This window comes from Schistocerca americana, chromosome 4 (genome assembly GCF_021461395.2).
Source record: "Schistocerca americana isolate TAMUIC-IGC-003095 chromosome 4, iqSchAmer2.1, whole genome shotgun sequence".
NCBI classification, from domain to species: domain Eukaryota; kingdom Metazoa; phylum Arthropoda; class Insecta; order Orthoptera; family Acrididae; genus Schistocerca; species Schistocerca americana.
Window position 1 is genome coordinate 356,537,067 of NC_060122.1, and position 26,417 is coordinate 356,563,483.

The 26,417-nt window shown below is 44.6% G+C and overlaps 1 protein-coding gene across 6 annotated transcripts in view; it reads right to left on the reverse strand.

The window, feature by feature from the left end:
• The window catches only part of LOC124613056 (multiple PDZ domain protein-like), a 1,056,684-nt gene that overhangs the window by 390,991 nt on the left and 639,276 nt on the right, over window positions 1-26,417 (reverse strand). The window contains exon 1 of one of the 6 annotated variants that reach the window (XM_047141639.1): window positions 5,327-5,382. The exons of the other annotated variants lie outside the window; for them this stretch is intronic. Coding sequence (XP_046997595.1) covers window positions 5,327-5,373 — 47 coding nt within the window. The 5' untranslated portion in view covers window positions 5,374-5,382. Of the gene's footprint in view, window positions 1-5,326; window positions 5,383-26,417 lie in introns of those variants that run through there. 6 annotated transcript variants of the gene reach the window in all.

Here is a 26,417-nt window from a genome sequence, read left to right on the forward strand (position 1 = left end):
CGTAACAAGTGTTGCGTTCGTCTGCACAGCTCTATGTATTCTGGGATGTCTCGAGCCCTTGTTGCAGTTACCATTTTACCTACAACGATGTGTCCCGCAGTCGGGGTCAAAGCGTCAGGGAACAATTTTATACATCGACCACGACCAACAGCCCGGAATTTTTAACTGAATTAAAATCAGTTCCCCTCCCTCGTTTCTGACAAATATTTCCGGGAGGTTTCCCTTGGACGTACAGCAAACGCTCGAACTGGAGACCTAGAAGCCTTCTGCCAGATGGTTCAAATTAGAATTCCGTTTACCCCACTGTCTGCTTGTCTATTACTTGCCTGAAAAGTCCCTGACCCTACACAAGTCATTACGCAAACAGTTCGCTCTGAATAGTACAAAAAAATTATTATACCGTTCAGCAATAGCTTACACAACGTTACGTAACGGAACAAAGACAGCTGGTAAGCTGCAACTGAGGCGGATTGGGACTCGAATCCCACACCTTATGGCTCTTATCAGCCGAGATATCTGTGAACGGCTCACCGTCTATACACAAAGCTCGCTTCGTTACTAACTGTCTTCTTCTCTGCCAAATCGTAAATAAGCTCTCCAGTATACGCTGTTAGCCAAACTCTTAAGAGAGAAAGACTATTATAAATAGTCTAACTGCAACCTAGGGCAATATGTGCAAAGACTGACGTTCTTTTCTCTGCTCTCTGCAACATCATCAAACTCGCTCAAAACTAAGGCACTGTAGAACTTTTTGCAAATAGGTCCGTATATTATAACTAGATTGTCGAATATCAGTCATGAGCTACGACCAAAAGCATAATAAAGTTGTTTTTGGCAAAGTTAGCGCTGATTTCCACTGTACAACATAACCATCAGATACGCTACATGTACCATTTGTTCGGTGGCGCAACGGATAGTGTATCCGACTGCAAATAAAGAGGCCACATGTTCTAGTCCTGGAAGGGTCATATATTTCGAGAAGTTTTACACGAAAGACGAAAATACCCTTAGCAAGAAATGATTCTAGCAATTGTTTCGATCGTGGGATCTATTATATACAGCTTCACATTAGTTTTAGTCTAGAAGGACGGCTCATTCTGTACTATCGCGAAATAGGGGAGATAGTACCACAGACGTGATACGTGAATTGGAGTGGCAATCATTAAAACAAAGGCGTTTTTCGTTGCGACGGGATCTTCTCATGAAATTTCAATCACCAGCTTTCTCCCCCAATTGTGAAAACATTCTGTTGGCACCCACCTACATAGGGAGAAATGATCATCACGATAAAATAAGAGAAATCAGGGCTCGTTACGTGCTCGTTTATCCCGCACTCCATTCAAGAGTGGAACGGTAGAGAGACAGCTTGAAGGGTGGTTCACTGAACCCTCTGCCAGGCACTTTATTGTGATAGCAGAGTAATCATGTAGATGTAGATGAGTCTGAGGAATGGTTAACAGAGGATAAATCCATTTACTTCTTTGGAAAGCACTGCTAGTAGAGAAGATATCACAATGTTGCCCACAGTAAAACAAGGTATAAGACGATGAGATTACGCGGAGAGACATAAAGCGTGTGCAACATGCATGTGACACAAACGCAAGGGTTGTGACATTTGTGAGCCTAAACTTACGTCAGCGTCTGAACAGACTTACTTCATCTTTATGAAAGATGATGAAACTACAAAAGTTTAAACAATAAGAATCCTAGCTGGACAGTATGAATATAAAAACATTGTTTCTAATAAAGCAAAATGTGTGTGGTCACATTGTCTAGAAAATATCTTTTTGAACGTGAAGTGTTTGAACAGCGAGTGCAAATGTAAGCGCATGCAAACAGCAAGCAAAACAGAACAACATTCTGTTTCTGATCGGTACGGTGAAGTTTCGTAATTATGATTTGGTTTTCATACGAGAGGACTGTCGACTCGTTTCGCAAATAAGTTAAAAATGTTCTTTCGGGTTAGATTCGAACCAGCGATCTACGGACATCGTCTTATAAAATTCGACGGTCTCCCCCTTGACGCAATCGTTCGTTGTAACAGTGGGAGGACACATCTAGGAGGCAAGTTATTGTAACTTCACAGCGTGACACATTTTTAATTAAGTTAGTGAACTTGTGCGTCGACAATGTGGTAATTTACCGGTACCGCGCAACCAGTTTTACACGTCGTATTCTCTGGAACACTCAAAAACAACTTTCCAGGAGTTTTTGTAGATGTATTTGCACCGCATGGTATTACACACCATTTGTAAGCGATTTTCCGAAACGTAAATTCCAAAACAAGACACCACTGTGAATTAACGTTGTGACAGCAAGAGCATCAAGCTAGCCAGTGACGTCATAGGCATCACATGACTCGAATGGAGCGTTTTAGCGGGCTTTCAAATTATTTAAATTTCATTTCCGTTTTTATAAAAAAATACTGGAATTCAAGCGAAAAAACACATGTTAGGAGCATAAAATGACATAATTAATATTTTAAGACAATTTCTAGAAAACAGTCAAATACCCTATTGTTCCGATGAGTCTTTCACAAGACCACTGCCGAACTGAAGCTTTTGTGTTGATCAATAAAACCACATTAGGACAAAATGCCATTATAAATATACGTATCAACCACATATGTGTAAGTTCTAATTCGCACGGTAAGTTTGTTGCTAATCCTAAACATAAATTTGAACTCATTCTGCCACGTTAGAACACCTGCAGTCACCTGATTGGCCTCAGCGTGTTACGCGCTGACTGAATGAACCAGCGCACTTGACATTACGCACACGGTGTCTATCTGGAAAATATTCACGTAGCAGTGGTCAAGTGGTTCTTGCATGAGGGAGCTCCTCCTGTATCATTTAGCTGGATAGGTGCGCCTTGCCAAGAAGGTGGATCTGGTGTCGGGGTCCAATGCTTTAGCCATTCCGACCTGTTAACGCTAACCCGAAAGACTTATTTACTCTATTTTACTCAGTTATTTAAGATTAGGGCTATTAGGCTGTATCTTACATTTAACCAGCCATTCAACGTAATTCACATTATGTGTATTAAAATATTGATTATTATATTTAGAAATTGCAATAGTGCAGATAAAAAGACACAGTTTACATTCTTTCATAACAAGTACAACAGTAAATACAATTATGGGAACGTACATTTGTGACAGAGAGAGAGAGAGAGAGAGAGAGAGAGAGAGAGAGAGAGAGAGAGAGAGATATGGGGGTGGGGGGAGGGGGGGGGGGAAGGGGCGAGAATTGGCCATATACATTAATTTTGGGAGGAAATTTATGAAGGTGACCGAAGGAAATGGTTCAGCTTGTTTGTAGAATCAAGAAGGCATTGAATTGTGCGCAGAATGCATGGTAATTTGATCAAGAGCAACAGAGAGGGAGATTGCGTATGTTTTTATTCTATGAATGGGCACAGCTAGGACACTACATCAGTGAACTTTGTGTTTCGATTACGATCAGATACAGGTATTTAATCTCTGATACGAGATAGTGGCGTGCAGCCGCACTGAAGCTGACATAGTGTATGGTAGCTACGTAACTAATTTGGCCGCAACCAATCCAACTGGGTTTATGAAGCACTAACATGATCATATGGAAGCTGTTGCAGACGTAACGCACACTAGCATTAACGGCTAATTCTAACCGTCTAGTGTTTTCACTACTTGTGCCGCATTGGATTACACAGCAAAAGTGGGGGTTCGGAAGATTGCGTGCTTCCACGAGTCTACGTTGCACATCCCGTGGAAATATGCTCCGGAACTTTTAGAGGGCTAGAGGCAAACCGATGTCTCCCTCCAAGTGACTATAGAATTTTCTTCCTAGTTGATACGCTCATCCAAAGTTACACCCAGGTTCTTCACTGAAGAATCGAAGGTAATTAACTGTTCGTGGATTTCTGAACTTATTAATTTCTGATGTGATACTAAGATTCGGGGATGTTTTCGCATTTACATTAAGTGTCACGTTTTGTGGCGATGTTACCTCAGAAATCATGGCATTTCGTTCATACAAACCAAGGGAAGTCAACCTTTTCTACCTACAGCCAGTTTTGTATCTCAGCTAGCAGTGAAATTTACTAACCGCCCAGCAGTTCCACAGCAATGACGATTTATAATGTAACGAAGTAACTTCAATTCACAAAAATTATGAAGCAGAGTTAGAACAAGTTAAAGCATATAATAATAATTACTTACTAAATACTTTGTCAACCCAATGAAGATGTTTTCAAAACCCATACCGCCTACGGTCCATCATGAATCCTGGAAGGCACTCGAGTGGGTGGTAGGGACCAGATTGACTACTACTGATCCGGACGATTATAGTACTGATATCTTCAGGCATTTAGTAAAGCAAGAGGTCGCCGACATATCAATGATATTTACCGGATGGATCCGACGGGATATCATTGACATACAAGGAAAACAAAAGTGAGCCTAGGGCTAACCCCTGTAGCACACATGAGAGAACACTGCTTCCAATCATCTATCTGAAAATTTTAGCTGTCGCGCTTTTCTGAATAGTATGTCAAAGTTGACAGTATTGAATGGTTTGCCGAAGTCTTGTAGCGTCAATATTGTGGTTTCACGGTTGTCCATGACACATTTCCGGTCATGTTACCTTACCGGATGAACGCAGTGATTTTTTTTGTAAAAGTTAAATTTTCGCACGCTGTTGCCGCAGCCATATTGCGATTGCGCGTAAAGCCGAACCGGCGATATCATCTCTTTCCACGTTCAACTGTCAATAACTGTCATTCTGATCAATGTATAGTGTACGTGAAACTGTGTTTGTTTACGAATTTTCACAATACGGCGACCTGCTAGACATGTGCAATGTACCTACGTCGATGACGATGTTGTAATTCCGTTTTTGTTTAGCGTTGCGTGACAGGGTTAATACTGTAGGAAGCACGTAACAGCAGCGCAAGTTCCAGTCTAGAAATACACACTAACAAGAGCTGACTCTTAATTAGCTTCGCAGTGGCCATACTTAACAACAATTGCGGCAACCTCTCCAATTTCGCAGCTTCAAGAATTCCGAACACAGACGAATTCGGACGCACAAAGAACGAAGCGCGCATTACGAACACACACTTCATGCTCGTGGGCGCTTGAAACACTGTTGGGACAAGGGCTCTGAAAGCGCACAATCCACGGCGCGGCTACAAGGCTTCACGTTCATGCACTGCACAACAATGCACTACACGGTTACCGCCGGACGTCCACTGGTCGCAGCTGTCGACTATGAAAGCTGCAATGTCTCAGCGTAGCTCAAACACCTTAGAGTCGTACAAGTCTACAGTTAGATCATGTCGGTCTTACCGCTTACATGGCGGCAAGAAGCGAGCGAACCACTGTGCCACAGCCATGCCATCGTACTGCGGGACGTCCGGGAAAAAGAGTGCCGCGATAAGGGAAGGCCGGCGGCCCCTTTTCACCGCTTCCGTGCACGTGATCGTCATGTTTGCCTCCTATGTGGCGCGTGATCAGCAGACCTGAAGCAGAACCTTGTTTCAGACGGGCTGGTCGTTGCGGGTGTGCGTCAAAAGACAACCACGTCGTCGCGAGTGATTCTGCGACGTCGACGGACAATTGACTGCGCCGCGTGTAGAATTCTAAATCGGCCCCTAGACACTATAACATTGTGCAGTATTATTGGCGTTCTCCCAACAAGACTGCAAAATAATATTGTCAATAATATTGTGCAGTATCACTGTGCTTCGGATGTTGGACGATAAAAACGCTGATGATATGATTATTGATCCACTCTGTTGCAAGCAGAAAGTAAGGTTGAAATATTGATTCACGGAGCCTCTATGGTCACTCTCGAAAGCTTGTCGAGAGAACTCAGGCTGAGCTAAAACAAAGGAGGGAGGAAGGGGAAGGGGAGAGGGAGAGAGAGGGAGGAGAGAGAGAGAGAGAGAGAGAGAGAGAGAGAGAGAGAGAGAGAGAGAGAGAGAGAGAGATGGTCCGATACATTACTGGTAACGGTTCTACCCATACACAGACGCTTGTCAATACTGCCCAAAGACGGCACAATAATTCCAGCCAGCGAAATACACTTCAAAAGTTTTTGATGTTCTCAATATTATTGCGCATATTCGCAGTCTCACTCACAGATGGTCAATATTATTGCGCATCAGAAAATACTGCGCAATATTATTGACCGTCTAGGAGCTGCTTAAAAGAGTATGCGAGGCAGGAGACACTGGTTACAACTGCTGACATTCGAAAGTACACTGTCCTGTCACATTAATGCTTCAAATGGCTCTGAGCATTATGGAACTTAACTTCTGAGGTCTTCAGTCCCCTAGAACTTAGAACTACTTAAACCTAAGTAACCTAAGGACGTCACACACATCCATGCCCGAGGCAGGATTCGAACCTGCGACCGTAGCGGTCGCGCGGTACCAGACTGCAGCGCCTAGAACTGCTCGGCCACTTCGGCTGGTCCTATCACATTAAAGTGAGCACCTTTCAAAAGCTTGAATATCTACCTCTTGCAGAGCGGACTGCTACGAGATGTGCATGAAGAGAGTTAGTGAGGTTCTGGAAGGTACCGACAGGGATGTGGAGCCATGCCACTGCTAGTGCTGCCACCTACCGTCTGTGAGTGTTTATTGCACGTTGACGTCAGACATAAGCGGTGGTTACATTATGTGACTGGACTGTGTATAACCAACTGGGCAAACAGTGGAGGAAAGAAGGAGAAAACTGTAAAGGGAATTAAAGTTCAAGGATAGAAATAAAAATTTCGATATTTGGCGATAAATAAAATAAATGTCGTGTGACTAGGGCCTCCCGTTCGCCAGGTGCAAGTCTTTCAATTTGACTCCACTTCGGAGACTGGTACGTCGATGGGGATGAAATGATGATGATTAGGACAACTCCCAGTCCCTGAGCGGAGAAAATCTCCGACCCAGCCGGGAATCGAACCCTGGCCCTTATGACTGACATTCTGTCACGCTGACCACTCAGCTACCGGGGGCGGACTATTTGGCGATGACACCGTAATTCTCTCGCAGACGGTAATGGAACTGAAGGAGCAGTTGAATGGAACGCATAGTTTCTTGAAAAATGTGTTATAAGACGAAAATCAATAAAATTAAAGCAAGGTTAATGGAACGTAATCGAATCGAATCAAGTGATGCTGTAGAATTAGATTAGGAAATAAGACCATACAAGTAGTCTACGAGTTTCGCTTTTCAGGCAGCAAAGTGACTGACGATGGTCGAAGTAGATAGTGTACAAAGTTCAGACTGGGGACTGAACCGAATCGGGAAATAAAGAAAACTGTGGCAAAACTCGACTAAAAGAAGCGATAGGTATTGTGAGCCATCGAGGAATCGTCAGTTTTAATAATGGATGTGGGGGTGGGCAGGGAGTAAATTTATAATGAAAACTGAAACGTGAAAAAATCAGCTAGCACACAAAGAATGAAATAAAATGGCGCTATGTACTGTCTTCTGACTACTGTTTGATGTGTTTGTGTATTAACGTATTTTCTCGAGCAAATAAATGCTGATAGGATGAAATATTTGCAGCACACTTTTCCTATTCTTTACTCGCCCGGACAGCAGAGCGCGTTTAAGCTCCCGCTTCCGGGAGGCGCGCCGGCCTACGATCGAATCGGCCCGGCGGCTTAAGCAAGTGCCGCGTGTGCCCGGTAATAGGGATGTGCTCGTTAGTTTCCCACACCCTAGTAGATAAATACTGGGCTAGTTCTCACGTCCCGCTTCAGATACACGATACGAAAACATTTAGAAAAATCTCCCCACTCTTGAACATGCGATAACAGTAGCCGCAGAAAGATGGAGTTCATGAACTCAATTCCGGGAAGAAGTGGTGGTATTAGGAACGGCATCGGACCAGCTACTACCATTAACATTGTCAAATCGGAAATAACACGCCGACCACGTGGATACTGCGGAGACATGGCTTAGCCACAGCCTGGGTGGTTTCCAGAATGCGATTTTCACTCTACAGCGGAGTGTGCGCTGGTATGAAACTTCCTGGCAGATTAAAACTGTGTGCCGGACCGAGACTCGAACTCGGATGGTAGAGCACTTGCCCGCGAAAGGCAAAGGTCCCGACTTCGAGTCTCGGTCCGGCACACAGTTTAAATCTGCCAGGAAGTTTCAGCGAACACTCCGCTGCAGAGTGAAAATCTCATTCTGAAGAGATAAATTATTCAAATTAACGTTGCCGTGTTACAAGCTCCCCACATTCTAACTGCAGTCTTCCGTAATACAGAGGCATCGATATTATAAAATTTTCGAATGTTGTTTCTAGAACCACTTCACATCACGGAACGCTCGTGTGCATGTATGCCAATTTAGTTTCATACGGAAAAATAAATCTCTTTGGTGCCATGATGCGATGGCGTGAATGATATTATTTGCTGCCGTTATCACTAGAAACCGACAATCGCTCCGATGAAGAAATCCCATGGGCCATCTTTCAAAAGCTCTTCATTGCGCTTCGTTTTGAGATCCTACTCTAGAAACGACAGCAAGTAACTTATAGCGATAAGTGCTGGTGATGTACTGTGTTGTGCTAGGTGTTTTAGGAACAGATGGGAAAAAAAGAGTAGGCTAATACGTGTAACTTTCCCGCAGTTTCTGCTACTTTGGTCACTGGAGGACGAACATACCACAACAATGAGAAAAAGTCTTTACCTCGATGGGGAAACAGACGCAGTACAACCTAATATTCCATTTTACCACTTGTATTTTACTCTAGATGCCTGGCACATGTATTATTTCTGATCTGCCAGGGTCTGGTCCAAACAGTTTTGATGCAGTTGTTCATGGCATAAATGTAATTTTTTCAGTCTGTTGTAGTTTTGTTGGGTACTAAAAACGAGACCTCCGCCTGAACAGGGCTCGGAAGGCCCAACGGTACAGACTGACCCGCCGCGTCATCCTCACCTGTTTGGCGTCACTACATGCAGGTGGTGAGCACACCGCTCTCCCAGCCGTTGTCAGTTTTCGTGAACGGAGCCGCTTCTTATCAATGAAGCAGCCTCTCAACTGGTCTCACAACGGCTGAGGGCAACTTGCTAGCCAACATCTCTCAGCAGTCCCGGGCGGTCACACATCCAAGTCCTAGCTACGCCAGACAGCGCTCAACTTCGATGATCTGACGGGAACTGGTGTTACCACTGCAGCACTGTCGTTGGCTGTAAAGGAACTAGACCAGTGGAAATAAAACATAATTTATCTAGGTAGGCAAGCAATATGTACGTATTTCCTCAGTGCTTCCTTACGTTCGTTGATGGCCCTCAGACATTCGGTATCCTACTAACAAAGGACTGGCTGCGTTTGTAGCCTAAAACAGCTTCTGTTGAAGGCGGCATTAGTAATGCGCTGGATTACTTTGAAATAGTCGGAAACTGGATCGTCGGATGTCTCTTATTCTGGGAGGCTCACTTTTAATCTGTAAATATATTTATTCCAGTCAGCTGCCCCGATTTTCCAGCACAGTTCTTCCTCTGTGCCAGGTACAGTCTGAACAACTGGTATATGATTGGAACCCAAAGTATTCCTTTCCATTTCCTTTTTCTTTTTCTATCCCTTCTACTAACATTACGCAAATATTTTTCTCTGTTCCCGGTAACAATGACTTTTTCGCCGTCTTTGATTATTTGGGTACCACTGCCATGACGTTCTGTTAAGATAGAGGGTGAATGGAACTCCATCTACAAACTTTCACAGGTGGTAGTATGAACCAAAACCAGAAAAAAGAGTCAAGTAAACGTTGGCTCTAAAATGCATACCTTAAGAGATATGAGCACTTGTTCATCTTCTCTGTTGTGAACACATCTTCTCTACTGAATGAGTGCCCCTAGCTCTTAATGCATCCATTTTAGATCCCACGTTTACTAGACATTTTTCTTGTTTTAGTCCATACTACCATTTCTGAAAGTTTGCCAGCTGAGTTCTGATTCATCCTGTATAGCAACTCTCATTCGACAGAACGTTCTATTTTGAGAAAATATTTGAAATATCGTTAATAGACTGCTACTGCTTTAACACACATCTTCATCGCTGTAAACTTTTTATACGAGCAATCTCAGTTACGATTTAACCAAGTACTTAGAATGGCTGGTGAGCCTTTCTCCTTGCCCATATACCTTTCATTTTTTAAAATTATGGAATTGCTTTCTCATTTCAGAAAAAGATACTTCGGCTATTATTTGTGGTCAGTTTCGACGGGTGAAGTGTACGCATAAATAAGTAGATGTCTAAGAGAAATTATTGAAGCGGTAGGGCTATATCTGGTAGCTAAAAAAAAACAGAAATACAAAACAGGGAGAGTATAAACTCAGTTGGAACAAATGTAACACAAAAATCTCTATAAACAAGCCAAAATAACAACATTATAATGCAGCTGTTAAAACAGAAGTGAGGATCTCAAACTGTGGTCACTTGTGGCAACTATCGAATAAAAAACAAAAATTCTGCGGAAAACCCCCGGACCAAAATGTGCAAACGGAATCTGGCTGTAGAAAAATTATATTAGTTTACAGAAAAAAAATCACAGATACAAGCAGGAACCGGCGATTCCAGCTTCATGGCTACTTATGTAGAATGTATAACAACAGAAAATTTTTAACTTTGCTTTGTCGATGTAGAACCGAAACAGGCGACTAACGTAGATGGATGAAGACCTAAAAATATAACCAGGATACCTGAACAAATCCTTGAAGATAGAACAACACTTCGAAACCTACTTAACAATAGCAATTAGCCGAGAAGCCGCCTCGACGGCCTATAGAAAGAACGGAAGAAACACTATCAACAGATGACAAGACATGGGATGGAAAAGAAAGAGAAAATTTGCTTCACAAGTTCAGACACTGTCGCCAACTGAAAAGGCTCCATTCTTCACAGGGAGAGCTTTCAACGGAAGTATTTCTCGCCCGCTCAGAAGTTAAGAATCAATATGGAAGCAGGTACTCGCATGCCGTTTTAATGCTGGAGCGAGACAAAAGGCCGCAGCGCTCGGCTGGGCATCGCTTTGAGCTCGGGGCGATCGCCTTGACTCTAGCGGCGTCATCTGTCCGTCACCCACGACGGCCAATAAATGTCAGCGAGGCGTCGGCGTCGGGAGGCGTCCCACGCAGGATGGCGACGCTTTAATAAAGCACTCCCTGTCAGCCGCGACAGGCGAATGGCTCTGCTCTACCAGCTGACATCAGCTCAACTCGCCGGTCCAACATGTCATTCCTCGATGAGACGCTTCAGCGAGTCGTTCGACAAGTGGCTGCTGTGGAGCAGATGCGCTGCCGTGTTACAAGCTGCACAGCTCACTCTCAGCCGATTGTATCATCAGCGTCGCTAATGTCTGATTCAATACTTCAGCTTTGTATCACGTGATTGATTATTGCTATCTTAATTATCCCCGATAATATGTCACAGTATTTGTCACCGTGTATTAAGTAGCATAAAATCAATTTTATTTGACCTCAGCCCTACATCTGCATCCACATGCTGCAAACCACTGTGAAGTGCATGGTAGACGGCACTTCCCACTGTACCATTTATTAGGGCTTCCCGCCATTCTATTCACGTGTCGAGCCTGGGAAGAGCGATTCCTTTACATCTACATCTACATTTATACTCCGCAAGCCACCGAAAGGTGTGTGGCGGAGGGCACTTTACGTGCCACTATCATTACCTCCCTTTCCTGTTCCAGTCGCGTATCCTTCGCGGGAAGAACGACTGCTGGAAAGCCTCCGTGCGCGCACGAATCTCTCTAATTTTACATTCCTGATCTCCTCGGAAGGTATAAGTAGGGGAAAGCAATATATTCGATACCTCATCCAGAAACGCACCCTCTCGAAACCTGGACAGCAAGCTACAACGCGATGCAGAGCGCCTCTCTTGCAGAGTCTGCCACTTGAGTTTGCTAAACACCTCCGTAACGCTATCACGCTTACCAAATAACCTTGTGACGAAACGCGCCGCTCTTCTTTGGATCTTCTCTATCAACCCGACCTGGTACGGATCCCACACGGAAGAGCAATACTCAACGAGTGTTCTGTAAGCCACCTCCTTTGTTGATGGACTACATTTTCTAAGGACTCTCCCAATGAATCTCAACCTGGCACCCGCCTTACCAACAATTAATTTTATATGATCATTCTACTTCAAATCGTTCCGTACGCATACTCTCAGATATTTTACAGAAGTAACTGCTACCAGTGTTTGTTCCGCTATCATATAATCAAACAATAAAGAATCCTTCTTTCTATGTATTCGCAATACATTACATTTGTCTACGTTAAGATTCAGTTGCCACTCCCTGCACCAAGTGCCTATCCGCTGCAGATCTTCCTGCATTTCGCTGCAATTTTCTAATGCTGCAAATTCTCTGTATACTACAGCATCATCCGCGAAAAGCCGCATGGAACTTCCGACACTATCTACTAGGTCATTTATAAATATTGTGAAAAGCAATGGTCCCATAACCCTCCTCTGTGGCACGCCAGAGGTTACTTTAACGCCTGTAGACGTCTCTCCATTGAGAACAACATACTGTGTTCTGTTTGTTAAAAACTCTTCAATCCAGCCACACAGCTGGTCTGATATTTTGTAGGCTCTTACTTTGTTTATCAGGCGACAGTGCGGAACTGTATCGAACGCCTTCCGGAAGTCAAGGAAAATGGCATCTACCTGGGAGCCTGTATCTAATATTTTCTGGGTCTCATGAACAAATAAAGAGAGTTGGGTTTCACACGATCGCTGTTTCCGGAATCCATGTTGATTCCTACAGAGTAGATTCTGGGTTTCCAGAAATGACATGATACGCGAACAAAAAACATGTTCTAAAATTCTACAATAGATCGGTGTTAGAGAGGCCGTGCGGTTCTAGGCGCTACAGTCTGGAACCGCGAGACCGCTACGGTCGCAGGTTCGAATCCTGCCTCGGGCACGGATGTGTGTGTTGTCCTTAGGTTAGTTAGGTTTAAGTAGTTCTAAGTTCTAGGGAACTGATGACCTCAGAAGTTGAGTCCCATAGTGCTCAGAGTCATTTTTGATGTCAGAGATATAGGCCTATAGTTTTGCGCATCTGCTCGACGACCCTTTTTGAAAACTGGAACTACCTGTGCTCTTTTCCAATCATTTGGAACCTTCCGTTCCTCTAGAGACTTGCGGTACACGGCTGTTAGAAGGGGGGGGGGGGGCAAGTTCTTTCGCGTAACGTCTCTGCGCGTGCTCTAAGTATCCCCGCGAACCCTACGGGGGCGATACGTAGGAAATAACGTATATTACTAGATTGGTCACTTGAAGCTGGTCCTAGAAATTTTATAAGTAGGTTTCCACGCTATAGTTTGCAGCGCCTAAGTGTTCACTTCTACAGTATCTTCGTTGCACTCTCCCATAGGCCAAATAAGCCTGTGACCATTCATGCTGCCCTTTTTAGTGTACGTTAAATACCCCGTCTTAGTCGTATTTGATGCAGGTCGCATACACTTGAGCAATATTCTACGATGGGTCGTGCGAGTGTTTCGTAGACAATCATCTTTATAGACTGCTTGCATTTCCCTAGTATTCTACCAATGAACCGAAGTCTGCCAACTGCTTTACCCACACAGAGCCTATGTGATCGTTCTATTTCACATCTCTATAAACTGTTACACTCGGGTATTTCTACGAATTGACCGATTCTAACTGTGACTCGTTGATATTACAGCCATAGGATACTATGCTCTCAACTTTTTTGAAGTGCACAATTTTACATTTCTGAATATTCACAGCAAGCTGCCAGTCTTTACACTACTTTGGAATCTTATCAAGATCCGACTGAATATTTGTGCAGCATTTCTCAGAGTGCACTTCATGCCAGATACCCGTATCATCTGCGTAGCTACATAGGCTACTTATTAATATTGTCAGCACATTCATTAACATACATCATGAACAGCAGTGGTCCCGTCACACTTCCCTATCGTACGTACGCCTGACGTTATTTCCACATCTGTCGGTTACTCGACATCCATGATAACAGGCTACGTCTCCCCTAAAAAAAAAAAAACCTCAATACGAGCGGCAAATTTTGCTTGATACGCCTATACAGTCGCACTTCCTATAATAAGTGTAGGTGCGGTTCTGAATAGAATGTTTTCGGGGATTCCGTTTACGTTATTCATTTATGCAATAAAATGTTTCGAACGAGTATTCTGTAAGACTGTGCTTGAGCAAAACTCGAAAGGCATTGCTCGGGAAATCTCATGCGCTGCCTGAGCTCTCGATCACTCACTGACAGACCGACTAATACGATGTAGGAAACCGGCTAGTATTCAAATCAGCTTCCAGTTGTCTCGGAACGGATCAATATAGCTCCTGCAAGGTTTCCAAGGGAATCTTTTTGCTTTCTCCCTGCAAATTATTGGAAGTTCAGGTAACGATAATAGAGGTGGAGTGAACAATCACATTTCTCTCCAAAGGCTCGAAAGTATTGAGAGCTGGTGATTGTTGTGTCCAGGGAAGGTGCGGCAATTCGTCCTCCTACTCTCAAAATCAGTCCTGCACGATGCGAGCTGTATGAACAGGGGCCTTGTCGTCTTGGAATGCAGCATCACCATTCTGGAACAAAGTTTGTACGATGGGATGGACCTAATCTGCCAAAATGGTCACAAAATACTTGGAAATAATGAGACCTTTCAGAGTAACATGGTGCCCAGTAACCATGGAGCCCATGGAATATCACGATATGGCACCCCAAATAATCACCGAGACCCGCCATATTTTACACTTGGGACGTAAACAAGGCCAAAGGTTCGAAACAGTTTCAAACAAGACTCATCTGACCATGGTTCATGTTTTATGGTTCCGGCCTCGTGTTTCCTGTTACGAGCATTTGCATCAGCGATGAGTGGTTTTAGAATTCCAGCTCGCCCTAAAATCCCCTGTTTATGGAGCTCCCCTCGTTTTTCTTTGGTGCTGACGGTTTCACCAGTGCGACATTCAGTTCTGCACTGACTTTTACAGATGTCGTACCCTTATTTATCGTCGCAGTCCTCTTCAATGATCGTCTGTCACGACCACGCAACAGACACTTTCGCTTGCGTTGTGGCTTAGCGGTAGAAGTTTTTTCGCTCTCGCTGTGTGCGGTATAAATCTTTGATACGGTATTTCTTGAAACACCAAACACTTCGGCTACTTTGGTTACGGAAGACCCACCATACGAACATATGCAATTTGCCCATGTTCAAATTCACTTAGCTCCGTCGTGATGCACTCGCAACTACACAGAACACTGTTCTGACCACAGCTGACACTTACACAGATTGAGCACACTGCACAGGTGTCGTGCTGCATCTGTCAATCAGCAAAGGAAATGCGGATGCAATTATCAACACTCTTGGATATTCAAAAGTGTGTGCAAGATGAGTCCCGCAGTGTCTAACGCTGGATCACAAATCGCACAGAAAAAAACGTTTGTCTTGATTTGTTGCAACGTTTTGAAGCTGAGGAGGAGGCCTTCTTTTCGCGGTTTGTGACGGGTGACGAAACCTGGGTTTAACATTTTGAGTCCGAAACAAAATGGAATGACACCATTCCCACTCCTCACAGAAGAAAAAATTCGAGGCAACTGCTTTCGCCGGTAAGGTCATGATCACCGTGTTTTGGGGCTGTGAAGGTGTGATTCTCACTGATGTGACGCCAAGAGGCGGTACCATCAATTCAGAATCATAGTCCGCAGCTCGTGGTCGTGCGGTAGCGTTCTCGCTTCCCACACCCGGGTTCCCGGGTTCGATTCCCGGCGGGGTCAGGGATTTTCTCTGCCTCGTGATGACTGGGTGTTGTGTGATGTCCTTAGGTTAGTTAGGTTTAAGTAGTTCTAAGTTCTAGGGGACTGATGACCATATATGTTAAGTCCCATAGTGCTCAGAGCCATTTGAACCATTTGAACCAGAATCATATGTCAACACATTAACAAAACTCAAGATGCGCTTCCGTCGACTTCGGCGCCACAGCAACCCAGTAAAGGTTTTGCTGGAACAGGATAATTCTCGGCCCCACACAAGTCTTAGAACTGCTGAACACATCACGAAACAGGATTGGCCAGTATTACCCCGTCCACCCTACAGCCCTGACCTAGCCTCCTCGGACTTCCATTTGTTTGGGCCATTAAAGGATGCCATTCGTGGAAGACATTTTGAGGACGATGAGGATGTGATTCACTCAGTGAAGCACTGGCTCCGCCACCGGGACAAGGATTGGTACCGACGGAGCATACACGCCCTTGTTTCGCGCTGGAGGAAGCCCACACAACGGGATAGAGATTACGAGGAAAAATAGAGTGGGTATATAAAACACCATTCTTTCGTGTGTGTCATTCTCATTATTTTCAACACCCGCCAGGGTAGCCCAGCGCGTTAACGCACTGCTTCCTGGACTCTGGTAGGCGCGCCGGCCCCGGGTCGAATCCGCCCGGCGGATTAAGGACGAGGGCCGGTGTGCCGGCCAACCTGGATGTGGTTTTTAGGCGGTTTTCCACATCCCGCAAGGTGAATACCGGGCTGGTCCCCACGTTCCACCTCAGTTACACGCGTCGCAGACATTTGCAACACGTTCGCATTATTTCCCGATTTACACTGGACGCAGACAGTTGGGGTACATTGATTCCGTCCTGGGGGGTACGGGGTGGCAGCAGGAAGGGCATCTGGCCATCCCTAACACTAACATTGCCAAATCCGTTGTAGCCACGCCGACCCTGCGACCGCTGCGGGACTATGGCGTAAGCGAAAGAAAGAAAGAAGATTTTCATTAGTTCAATGAAGAATTGTTGAAGAAAAAAATGCGGTGCATTACTTTGTGGGCAACTCCCGTATCTAAGTTTGACCGAGGGCAGATTGTGATGGCCCTGAGACTCGGCTCGAGCACTTCGGAAACTGCACAACGTATGTGTTGGAGCAGTGGTGTGGTGAGTGTCTTCCACACGTGGCGAAACCAGGCGTAGCGGGGTTTGGCGGTCACCTATCATCACAGATGTTGGACGTCGTAGGCTGAGCAGACTGGTAAAACAGGACAGGCGGCGAACTGTGGTAGAACTAACACCAGACTTTAGTGGTGTGCAGAGTACAAGTGCGTCAGAATACACAGTGCACAGAACACTCTAACGATGGGCCTTCGCAGTCGACGACGCATGCATGTGCCAATGTTAACACAATGAATCAGCAACTACGGCTGAAATCGGTAAGTGACCATCGGTACTGAAGTTGGCGCAGTGGCAGAGCGTTGCATGGTCTGATGAATCGCGATACCTTCTTTATCATGGCGATGGGAGGCCCGAATCCGTCACCTTCCAGGGGGGCAGCTTCTTGACACCTGTACTGCGGGAAGAACACAGGCTGGCAGCGGATTAATTATGCTCTGGGGAACATACACGTGGGCAGCCATTGGTAGAGTGGAGCTCGTGCAAGGTACCATGACGGCCAAGGAGTCCCGTACACTGGTTGTAGACCACGCACACCCCTTCATGAAAATCATGTTTACCGTCGGCAGTGGCATATTTCAAGATAATGTGCCATGTCAAAAGGCCAGGAGTGTGACGGAGTGGTTCGAGGAACACAGTGACGAGCTCCAGTTGATGTTCTGAGTCCCCCACACAGAGGAGCCAGATCTGAACCCGATCGACACATCTGGACTTTGACTGCATGTGACGTCAATGCTTATCGCCGCCTTTCTCGGAATTTGCAGAAATTACGTGACTTGTGTGTGCAGATGAGGTGCCAACTCCCTCCAGTGACCCACCCAGACTTCATTGCTTCCACGCTACGACGCGTCGCCGCTGTTATCCGAGCTCAACGTGGACATACCGGCTATTAGTTAGGTGGTCATAATGTTCTGGCTGATCAGTTTATGCGGCTAGCCAAGGGGAGGAGCTTCGCTGTGTTGTTACACCGTGGGAGTGTGCAGTGAGTGTGTCGTAATGCAGGCCATGCAGGGGATCCACGACAGACGCCTGCGGGGTTTTCTCCTGCGCGGCAAACGCGTCTGCGGGCTGCATAATCGTTGCCCCTCCAGGCGCCTGCTTTACGAGGTGTGGCTAGGAAAAAACCGGACTAGTACTGGTTAAACAATAAAACATATGCAATAAGGCTGAAAGTCGCGTGGCCTGTCAGGTGACTCTCGCTCCGCCTACTGCTCGAGTTTCATCTGCCTCCTGCACTCAGTCTGCCCGTGGCGTCTGTTTTAAGTAGTTGACGTTTTGTCTGTGCGTCGGAAAATGTTGAGTGTACAGAAAGAACAGCATGTTAACATCAAATTTTGTTTCAAACGAGGAAAATCTGCAAGTGAAACGTTTGTAATGTTACAAAAAGTGTACGGCGATGATTGTTTATCGCGAACACAAGTGTTTGAGTGGTTTAAACGATTTAAAGATGGCCGCGAAGACACCAGTGATGACACTCGCACTGGCAGACCATTGTCAGCAAAAACTGATGCAAACATTGAAAAAATCGGTAAACTTGTTCGACAAGATTGCCGTTTAACAATCAGAGCAGTGTCTGAGTTAACAGGAGTTGACAAGGAAAGTGTTAGGCAGATTCTTCATGAAAGTTTCAACATGAACAAAGTGTGTTCAAAAATGGTTCCAAAGTGTCTCACAATTCGACAGAAGGAACGCCGAACAATGATTTGTTCTGACATCCTGGAAAACATTGAAAGTGATCCCACCTTCTTACAAAATGTTATTACTTGCGATGAATCGTGGTTTTTTACTTACGATCCCGAAACTAAACGCCAATCGATGCATTGGAAAACTCCTGGTTCTCCACGACATAAAAAAGCACCAATGTCAAAATCGAAATTCAAGGCAATGATTATTGTTTTTTTTTGACATCAAAGGGATTGTGCACATTGATTGGGTACCAGAGGGACAAACAGTGTATCAGCATTACTACATTAGCGTCCTGGCTACCCTACGTGAGCGAGTACGGAGAAAACGGAACGATTTGTGGAGAAAAATGTCATGGATCCTTCACCAAGACAATGCCCCAGCTCACAGTGCGTTATCAGTGAAGACGTTTTTGGCAAAACACAACATTCCCATCTTAGATCATCCACCCTACTCACCTGATTTGGCCCCCTGAGACTTTTTTCTTTTCCCTAAAGTCAAGTCAGCTTTGAAAGGAACTAGATTTGAGACTGTTGAAGCAGTAAAAGAAAAAGCGACGGAAGTAATGTATGGACTTACCGAAAATGATCTGCAGCATTGCTATGAACAGTGGAAAATTCGTATGGAGCGGTGTAGAGACCGAGGAGGAGAGTACATTGAAGGAGATAACATGAAATTGTAAATAATTGTAAATAAATGTATTTTCCAGCATCAGTCCGGTTTTTTTCTAGCTGCACCTCGTATGTCATCGCTTAGGCCTTTAGGCGTCCATGCATTTACGCCAGACCTACATGTGGATGCCTTATTACTCCACAATCTAACATCAGTATTTCACAATTCGATAAAGGAATACAAGACTTCTAAACAGATTATTAAAACCGGAGGCCTACTGTTAGTCTTAAAGGCAGTCTTCGTGAAGCAGAATATTAGCCTTCAAAGCGAACTGCATATCTAGCCAGGGTGTTTATGCCCGAGAAGTAAGGAGAAGAGGAAGTAACGGCGTACACTCGAATATTTCCCAGTGGAGCGCGTCTGCACGCGCCACCAACGTAGAGCTGCCATACGGATTTGTCCTTGTGTGGAGGGGATCCAGGGGGAGGCCTGAGGGAAGGGAGGGGAGGAGAGGGGGGTGGGAGATTAACAACTCTCCCGCGTAAACCTGGACCTTTTCTGTGCTTGGAGAAATTAGAAAGACTGGAAATAAATACCGGGTGATCAAAAAGTCAGTATAAATTTGAAAACCTAATAAACCACGGAATAATGTAGATAGAGAGGTAAAAATTGACACACATGCTTGGAATGACATGGGGTTTTATTAGAAACAAAAAAAAAAACACCTCATACTGCTAGACGCGTGAAATATCTCTTGCGCGCGTCGTTTGGTGATGATCGTGTGCTCAACCGCCACTTTCGTCATGCTTGGCCTCCCAGGTCCCCACACCTCAGTCCGTGCGATTATTGGCTTTGGGGTTATCTGAAGTCGCAAGCGTATCGTGGTCGACTGACATCTCTAGGGATGCTGAAAAACAACATCCGACGCCAATGCCTCACCATAACTCCGGGCATCATTTACAGTGCTGTTCACATCGTTATTCCTCGATTATAGCTATTGTTGAGGAATGATGGTGGACATATTGAGAAGTTCCTGTAAAGAACATCATCTTTGCTTTGTCTGACTTTGTTATGCAAATGATTGCTATTCTGATCAGATGAAGCGCCACCTTTGAACTTTTGTATTTTTTAGGTTATAATAAAACCCCACGTCATTCCAAGCATCTGTGTCAATTTGTAACACTCTATCTACATTATTCCGTGATTTATTCAGTTTTCAAATTTGTACTGACTTTTTGATCACCCGGTATTATGGAAATAATGTTTAGTTAAAATTCACTAAATGACAACTGGCGCTTAGGCAGTTTCGTTGGTTTTATATTAAATAAACAGTGACGATCACGCTTAGATGCTCTCCTATACACATACTCTTTATTGAGAACAATCTGAAGCAGCCGACAATGACGATCGGACGCGCAGCACCGTCAGCTCACCCGCCAGACGAGGAAACATTTCCCTTTCATGTCCCCGGCCAACTTATCGTCGACAGACTGTAAGTGTCCGGTAAAATAATCCGATTCACCCACAGTCTGGGATTTTCGATATCTTTGTCTGGGTTCGGCAGTTCAAGAGACGGCCGTTGGCACCTCTACACCAGGGCCTTATGTAATATCGATAGACCACTACGCTGAACCTGTGGCATGAGTCCTACAAGGGAAAATTTTGTGTCAACTAATCCGCAAAAACAGAATTATACGGCAGTTTTCGAATTAAAAGCTTATTACGAAGTATTTGAGGTTTGTTACTGACGTGCATAAAATTTTATTGTACAAATTATGATTTCAATGAATTTATAAAATAAAAAAAGGAATGCGTTTATCATACGTTCAAACATTCCTCGTTCTTTTTAACGGGATTAATTTCTAGTTTATGGCGATCCATGATAGATTACACGAAAACATGTAAAAACCATTTTATTATAGTGTCAGCTCTAAGTCTGCTTTTACACTGCTGTTATTTGCCAACGACAACTGATACAGCTGCCACAGAAGTTCTGTGTATTGCGTCGCAACGACAGCTACTGTCCTCACAGTGTTATAACAGTGGTATCGACTAATTTTTGTAGTAGTTTCTAACTGGTAGTAGTTCAGCTATTGTAAACAAAAAATACTTTTATAAAAATAAATCTGTATTTGTTCTAAATGCATTCGTGTATTTGCCTTCGGCATTTCGTAATTAAACGCTCGAAGTGGTTGTACGCGTGGTCTGCCTAAGACGTCACGCGCCAGTAAGCTGTCTGTCGGGCTTTGGACCGTACCACATCTTGTTTCCTGCAATATCTCTTTAACGAATACCTCAAAACTGTTGTTTTCATCTTCCGCAGTTCAAGAATCAGTGTCTGGCGAGAGGAAGTACAAAATAAAAAGAAAGCATCATGATTTGTATTAAATGAGGCACAGAAAAATCAGTTTTCTACGAAAGCAAACTTACTTCAAACTACTAAAATACCGTTAACCGCTCTTTTAAAATTCTTAGCGATTTTGCCAACTAAAGTGCCACTGGGGATTCGATGTGTGGGAGGGCTGTTTTTGGGAGTTTCATGCTGATTGATTAGCTACCCGCTGGGTAATCTGGCCTAATCGGACCGTACAAAATAATTACAGTATTTTACTACTATCACAGAGCATGCACCACGATATTGACACAGATATTTTTTAATGTAAAACTTTTGATGTGCGGACCCCGGTGTAGCCCGGGGCCCTTGGGCTGGGCACAAATGCAGCCCTGCTCGCCACTGAGATACTAGTCCGTTTAGAACAAGAACATAAGCAGGATTCATAACTTTTGACAACATTATTGAGATTTTATAGCGACGTATCAGCTAAGTAAAATGATTAAAAAAGTCTCGATCGCACAGTCATTTATTAAAAATATGACCGGTTTCGGCTTCCAGTAGTAGGCCATCTTCAGATAACGTACAATCAGGCTAACGATGTTGACACTTGGAAAAGACGTGCTGACCCAAGTCGAGAAGCTGCATTATCTGAAGCCAGCCTACTACTAGAGCCTGAAACACATCGCAGTTTTAATAATTGTGCGATCGAGGCTGTTTTTTACTAATTTTACATAATTAGGACGTAGAATGTGTCTTACCTTTATTCCTCACAGCGCTTCGCTAACAATAACCGTTACACTACATGCCACAATAATGTCGCAGTGTTCCTCAGCTGTGTTTGGTTTAGTCAACTGTCGGTCTACGTCTTGGATGATAATGACGATTGCCTGTGCGAATCCATGCCGACTGATATTATTATAATTTCAGCTCCCTCGTCCACCAAAGCCCTCTCTCCCCGATAGCAATTACACACTTTTTGAAGTGTCCTTGTTTTTTCTCTTCGAGTGCGAGGAGCCTGACATATTAGGCTAAGTGTCTTATTCTCAACAAGATTCTAGATCAGTAGTGTGGCATTTATGATTTTATTTCACTTCACTCGAGTTAAAAGAAGTTGATTTATTCTCTTGCATCTTCTCACACAATGTAGCGTTATAGAAATACGAGTATACTTCCGAGAAGTAATACAGGCATAAGCTGGGTCTCTAAGAATTTTTTTATTTATTTTAGCTGCCATTTCTGTATGACAGTTCATAGTTTTACAGTCATGTACGAGAAGTGGACCGAAAGCTAAACTCATCTCACCGCCCGAATGTACAAGAATGAGACGCTAACTCGTACTTTCGTTTAACAATAGTGCTCACACACAGTCACTTTGTCAGTATTTACGAGCAATGTAATCTTGATGAATCCACATTTCGTCTAAATAAACCACAGGTCGATTTACTTCGGATGGTTCACACTCCGTAAAAATCTAATGTACATAGTAAGCCCTTTTGCAAATCCGTCCTCTCGTTCGCACATTACCGAAAATACTATTTCGATTGGTTTTCACAATCTGCAAAGATTAGAAAGGCTACACTCAGTCTTATGTGAGTGGATTCTTTTGTCATTCAGCGCATCACCAAATTCCGAGTATTCAAAGCGTGCTGCGCGTCGGATGCCCTGTATGGTAGCGATGACAACGTAATTTGGGACGAGAATGACGAAAATAACCTACAGTACTGAAACAAATGCCGTTAGTGAAGGTAACAACGATGCCTGAGGAGACTCACCGGCATTCTGGTATTTCTGTGTAATTTATCTCCATTACAACGCACAAAATATGATTGGAATTGATCATATTGGGAACAGCTTTTGTGAACAGATAATATGACACAAAGTTCTTCTCCGTGGAGTTTCTTTTAAAATTAAAGGTGCTGGTTATTTTCGGGTGCGGCGTAAATTCGTGGCAAAACGGTACACGGATAACTGAGTGAGCTGCGAGGACGGCAAGCCCACAAGCTGTCGCTGACCAGAGGACAGCGGTGACCGCAGCGAGGACACATCTGGCGCGGCAGGGGCCCGGGCTGGTGTTTCACGGCAGCCGGCTGCATAATTAACGCCCACCAGACATCTGCCGCCGATCGAAGGCTGGTCACCGGCGCCCCCGGCCGAATGGACCACTGTCCTAGAGTCTCGGTCAAGTCCGCAGCGCACGCCTCGACAAATATTTCGCCATCGATTCGCTCCCCTGCATAGTTCTGCCAGTACACTTCAGGTAGCTACCGGAAGGAATGTCAGAGTTTATCATGCCAACTACGTGGAGGTCATATATACAGAGCATTAGCTCAGTCATTACACAAAAGAACTCATTACCACTTGTTTATTAGCGCATGTGACGATTGCGTATAGGTATCGATTATCGAGGTTGAAGCGTCGAAAGCGCCACGTCAGCGAAGTTAGTTCAGTTGGAGGTGTGGAGCAGAACATAGATGGTGGTTCAAAGTACACTACTGGCCATTACAATTGCTAAACCACGAACATGACGTGCTACATACGCGAAATTTGACCGACGGGAAGAAGATGCTGTGATATGCAACTGATTCGTTTTTCAAAGCATTCACACAAGGTTGGCGCCGGTGGCGACACCCACAACGTGCTGACATGAGGAAAGTTTCCAACCGATTTCTCATACACAAATAGCAGTTGACCGGCGTTGCCTGGTGAAACGTTGTTGTGATGCCTCGTGCAGGGAGGAGAAATGCGTACCATCACGTTTGCGACTTTGATAAAGGTCGGATTGTAGCCTATCGCGATTGCGGTTTATCGTATCGCGACATTTCTGCTCGCGTTGGTCGCGATCCAATGACTGTTAGCAGAATATGGAATCGGTGGGTTCAGGAGGGTAATACGGAACGCCGCGCTGGCTCCCAACGGCCTCGTATCACTAGCAGTCAAGATGACAGGCATCTTATCCGCATGGCTATAACGGATCGTGCAGCCACGTCTCGATCCCTGAGTCAACACATGGGGACGTTTGCAAGACAACAACCATCTGCACGAACAGTTTGCAGCAGCATGGACTATCAGCTCGGAGACCATAACTACGGATACCCTCGACGCTGCATCACAGACAGGAGCGCCTGCGATGGTGTACTCAACGACGAACTTGGGTGCACGAATGGCAAAACGTCATTTTTTCGGACGAATCCAGGTTCTGTTTACAACATCATGATGGCCGCATCCGCGTCTGGCGACATCGCTGTGAACGCACATTGGAGGCGTGTATTCGTCATCGCCATACTGGCGTATCACCCGGCGTAATGGTATGGGGTGCCATTGGTTACACGTCTCGGTCACCTCTTGTTCACATTGACGGCACTTTGAACAGTGGACGTTGCATTTCAGATGTGTTACGACCCGTGGCTGTAGCCTTCATTCGATCCCTGCGAAACCATACATTTCAGCAGGATAATCAACGACCGCATGTTGCAGGACCTGTACGGGCCTTTCTGGATACAGAAAATGTTCGACTACTGCCCTGGCCAGCACATTCTCCACATCTCTCACTAACTGAAAACGTCTGGTCAACCGTGGCCGAGCAACTGGCTCGTAACAATACGGCAGTCACTACTCTTGATGAACTGTGGTATCGTGTTGTGGCTGCATGGACAGCTGTACCTGTACACGCCATCCAAGCTCTGTTTGACTCAATGCCCAGGCATATCAAGGCCGTTATTACGGCCAGAGTGGTTGGTCTGGGTACTGATTTCTCAGGATCTATGCACCCAAATTGCGTGAAAATGTAATCACATGCCAGTTCTAGTATAATATATTTGTCCAATGAATACCCGTTTATCATCTGAATTTCTTCTTGGTGTAGCAATTTTAATGGCCAGTAGTGTAGTTCTCGAGCGCGTCGCCCTCGAGCAGACCCTCAACAATAGCCGTAACTGCAATAATTAACGAGGAAGTATATTTTTGTTGAAGGTGGATATAAAATAGAATTGTGTGAATATTAAATGACTGAACGTTGCAGCAGTGTTCGCGTCATTGTTGGAAGAAGGAAGGAAAATTGGGTCTAACGTGCCGTAGACATCGTGGTCATTAGAGACGGAGCAAAAGCTCGGGTTGTGTCAAGGATGGGAAGCGAAATCGGCAGTGCCCTCTCAACCTAACCATCCCGCAATTTTCCTGGAGCGATTTAGGGAAATCACGGAAAACCTAAATCCGGTTGGCCGGACGCGAGTTTGACCCGTCGTCCTCTCAAACGCTATTTCAGTGTGTTAGCCACTGCGCAACCTCTCTCGGTGTCATTGTTGGGTTGCAGTGTATATTACATTGCAGCGTTGGATATGTACGTGTCGTCGGATTGGCCTGTCTCGAGATTAGCTGTTATTAGTTTGAGACGAATGGGTAATTGCCTGGTATTTGTGTTTAAAAAGTACACATTTGTTTATATTAGAGCTCAGCATTGACTCTGACCATAGTGCAACCTAAATTTGACTCAGTATTAGAATGCAGCCCTATAATAACGTTTTAACACCTCCCTTTTCCAAGTCCATCATCCTTATCCTTTACCTACGGGCACAAACTAATTTTATATTGCTATTGTTACTCCATCGAAGTTTCAGCAAATCGGATTCGGCAAGGTTACGAATACTTGCCAAATTATGGAAATTATGCTGTTCTTTCATGAACCAACATTACTATAAAACTGAATAAGTACCTAAGTAGTAAATGACAAAGATTCGAACCGCAAACAAAATATGAGCCTTGACATAAACTTCGTTCTGTACATGCGTCGTATTATTACAGAGCATCATTAGGAGCTTCTTTTTCAGACAGAAGCAG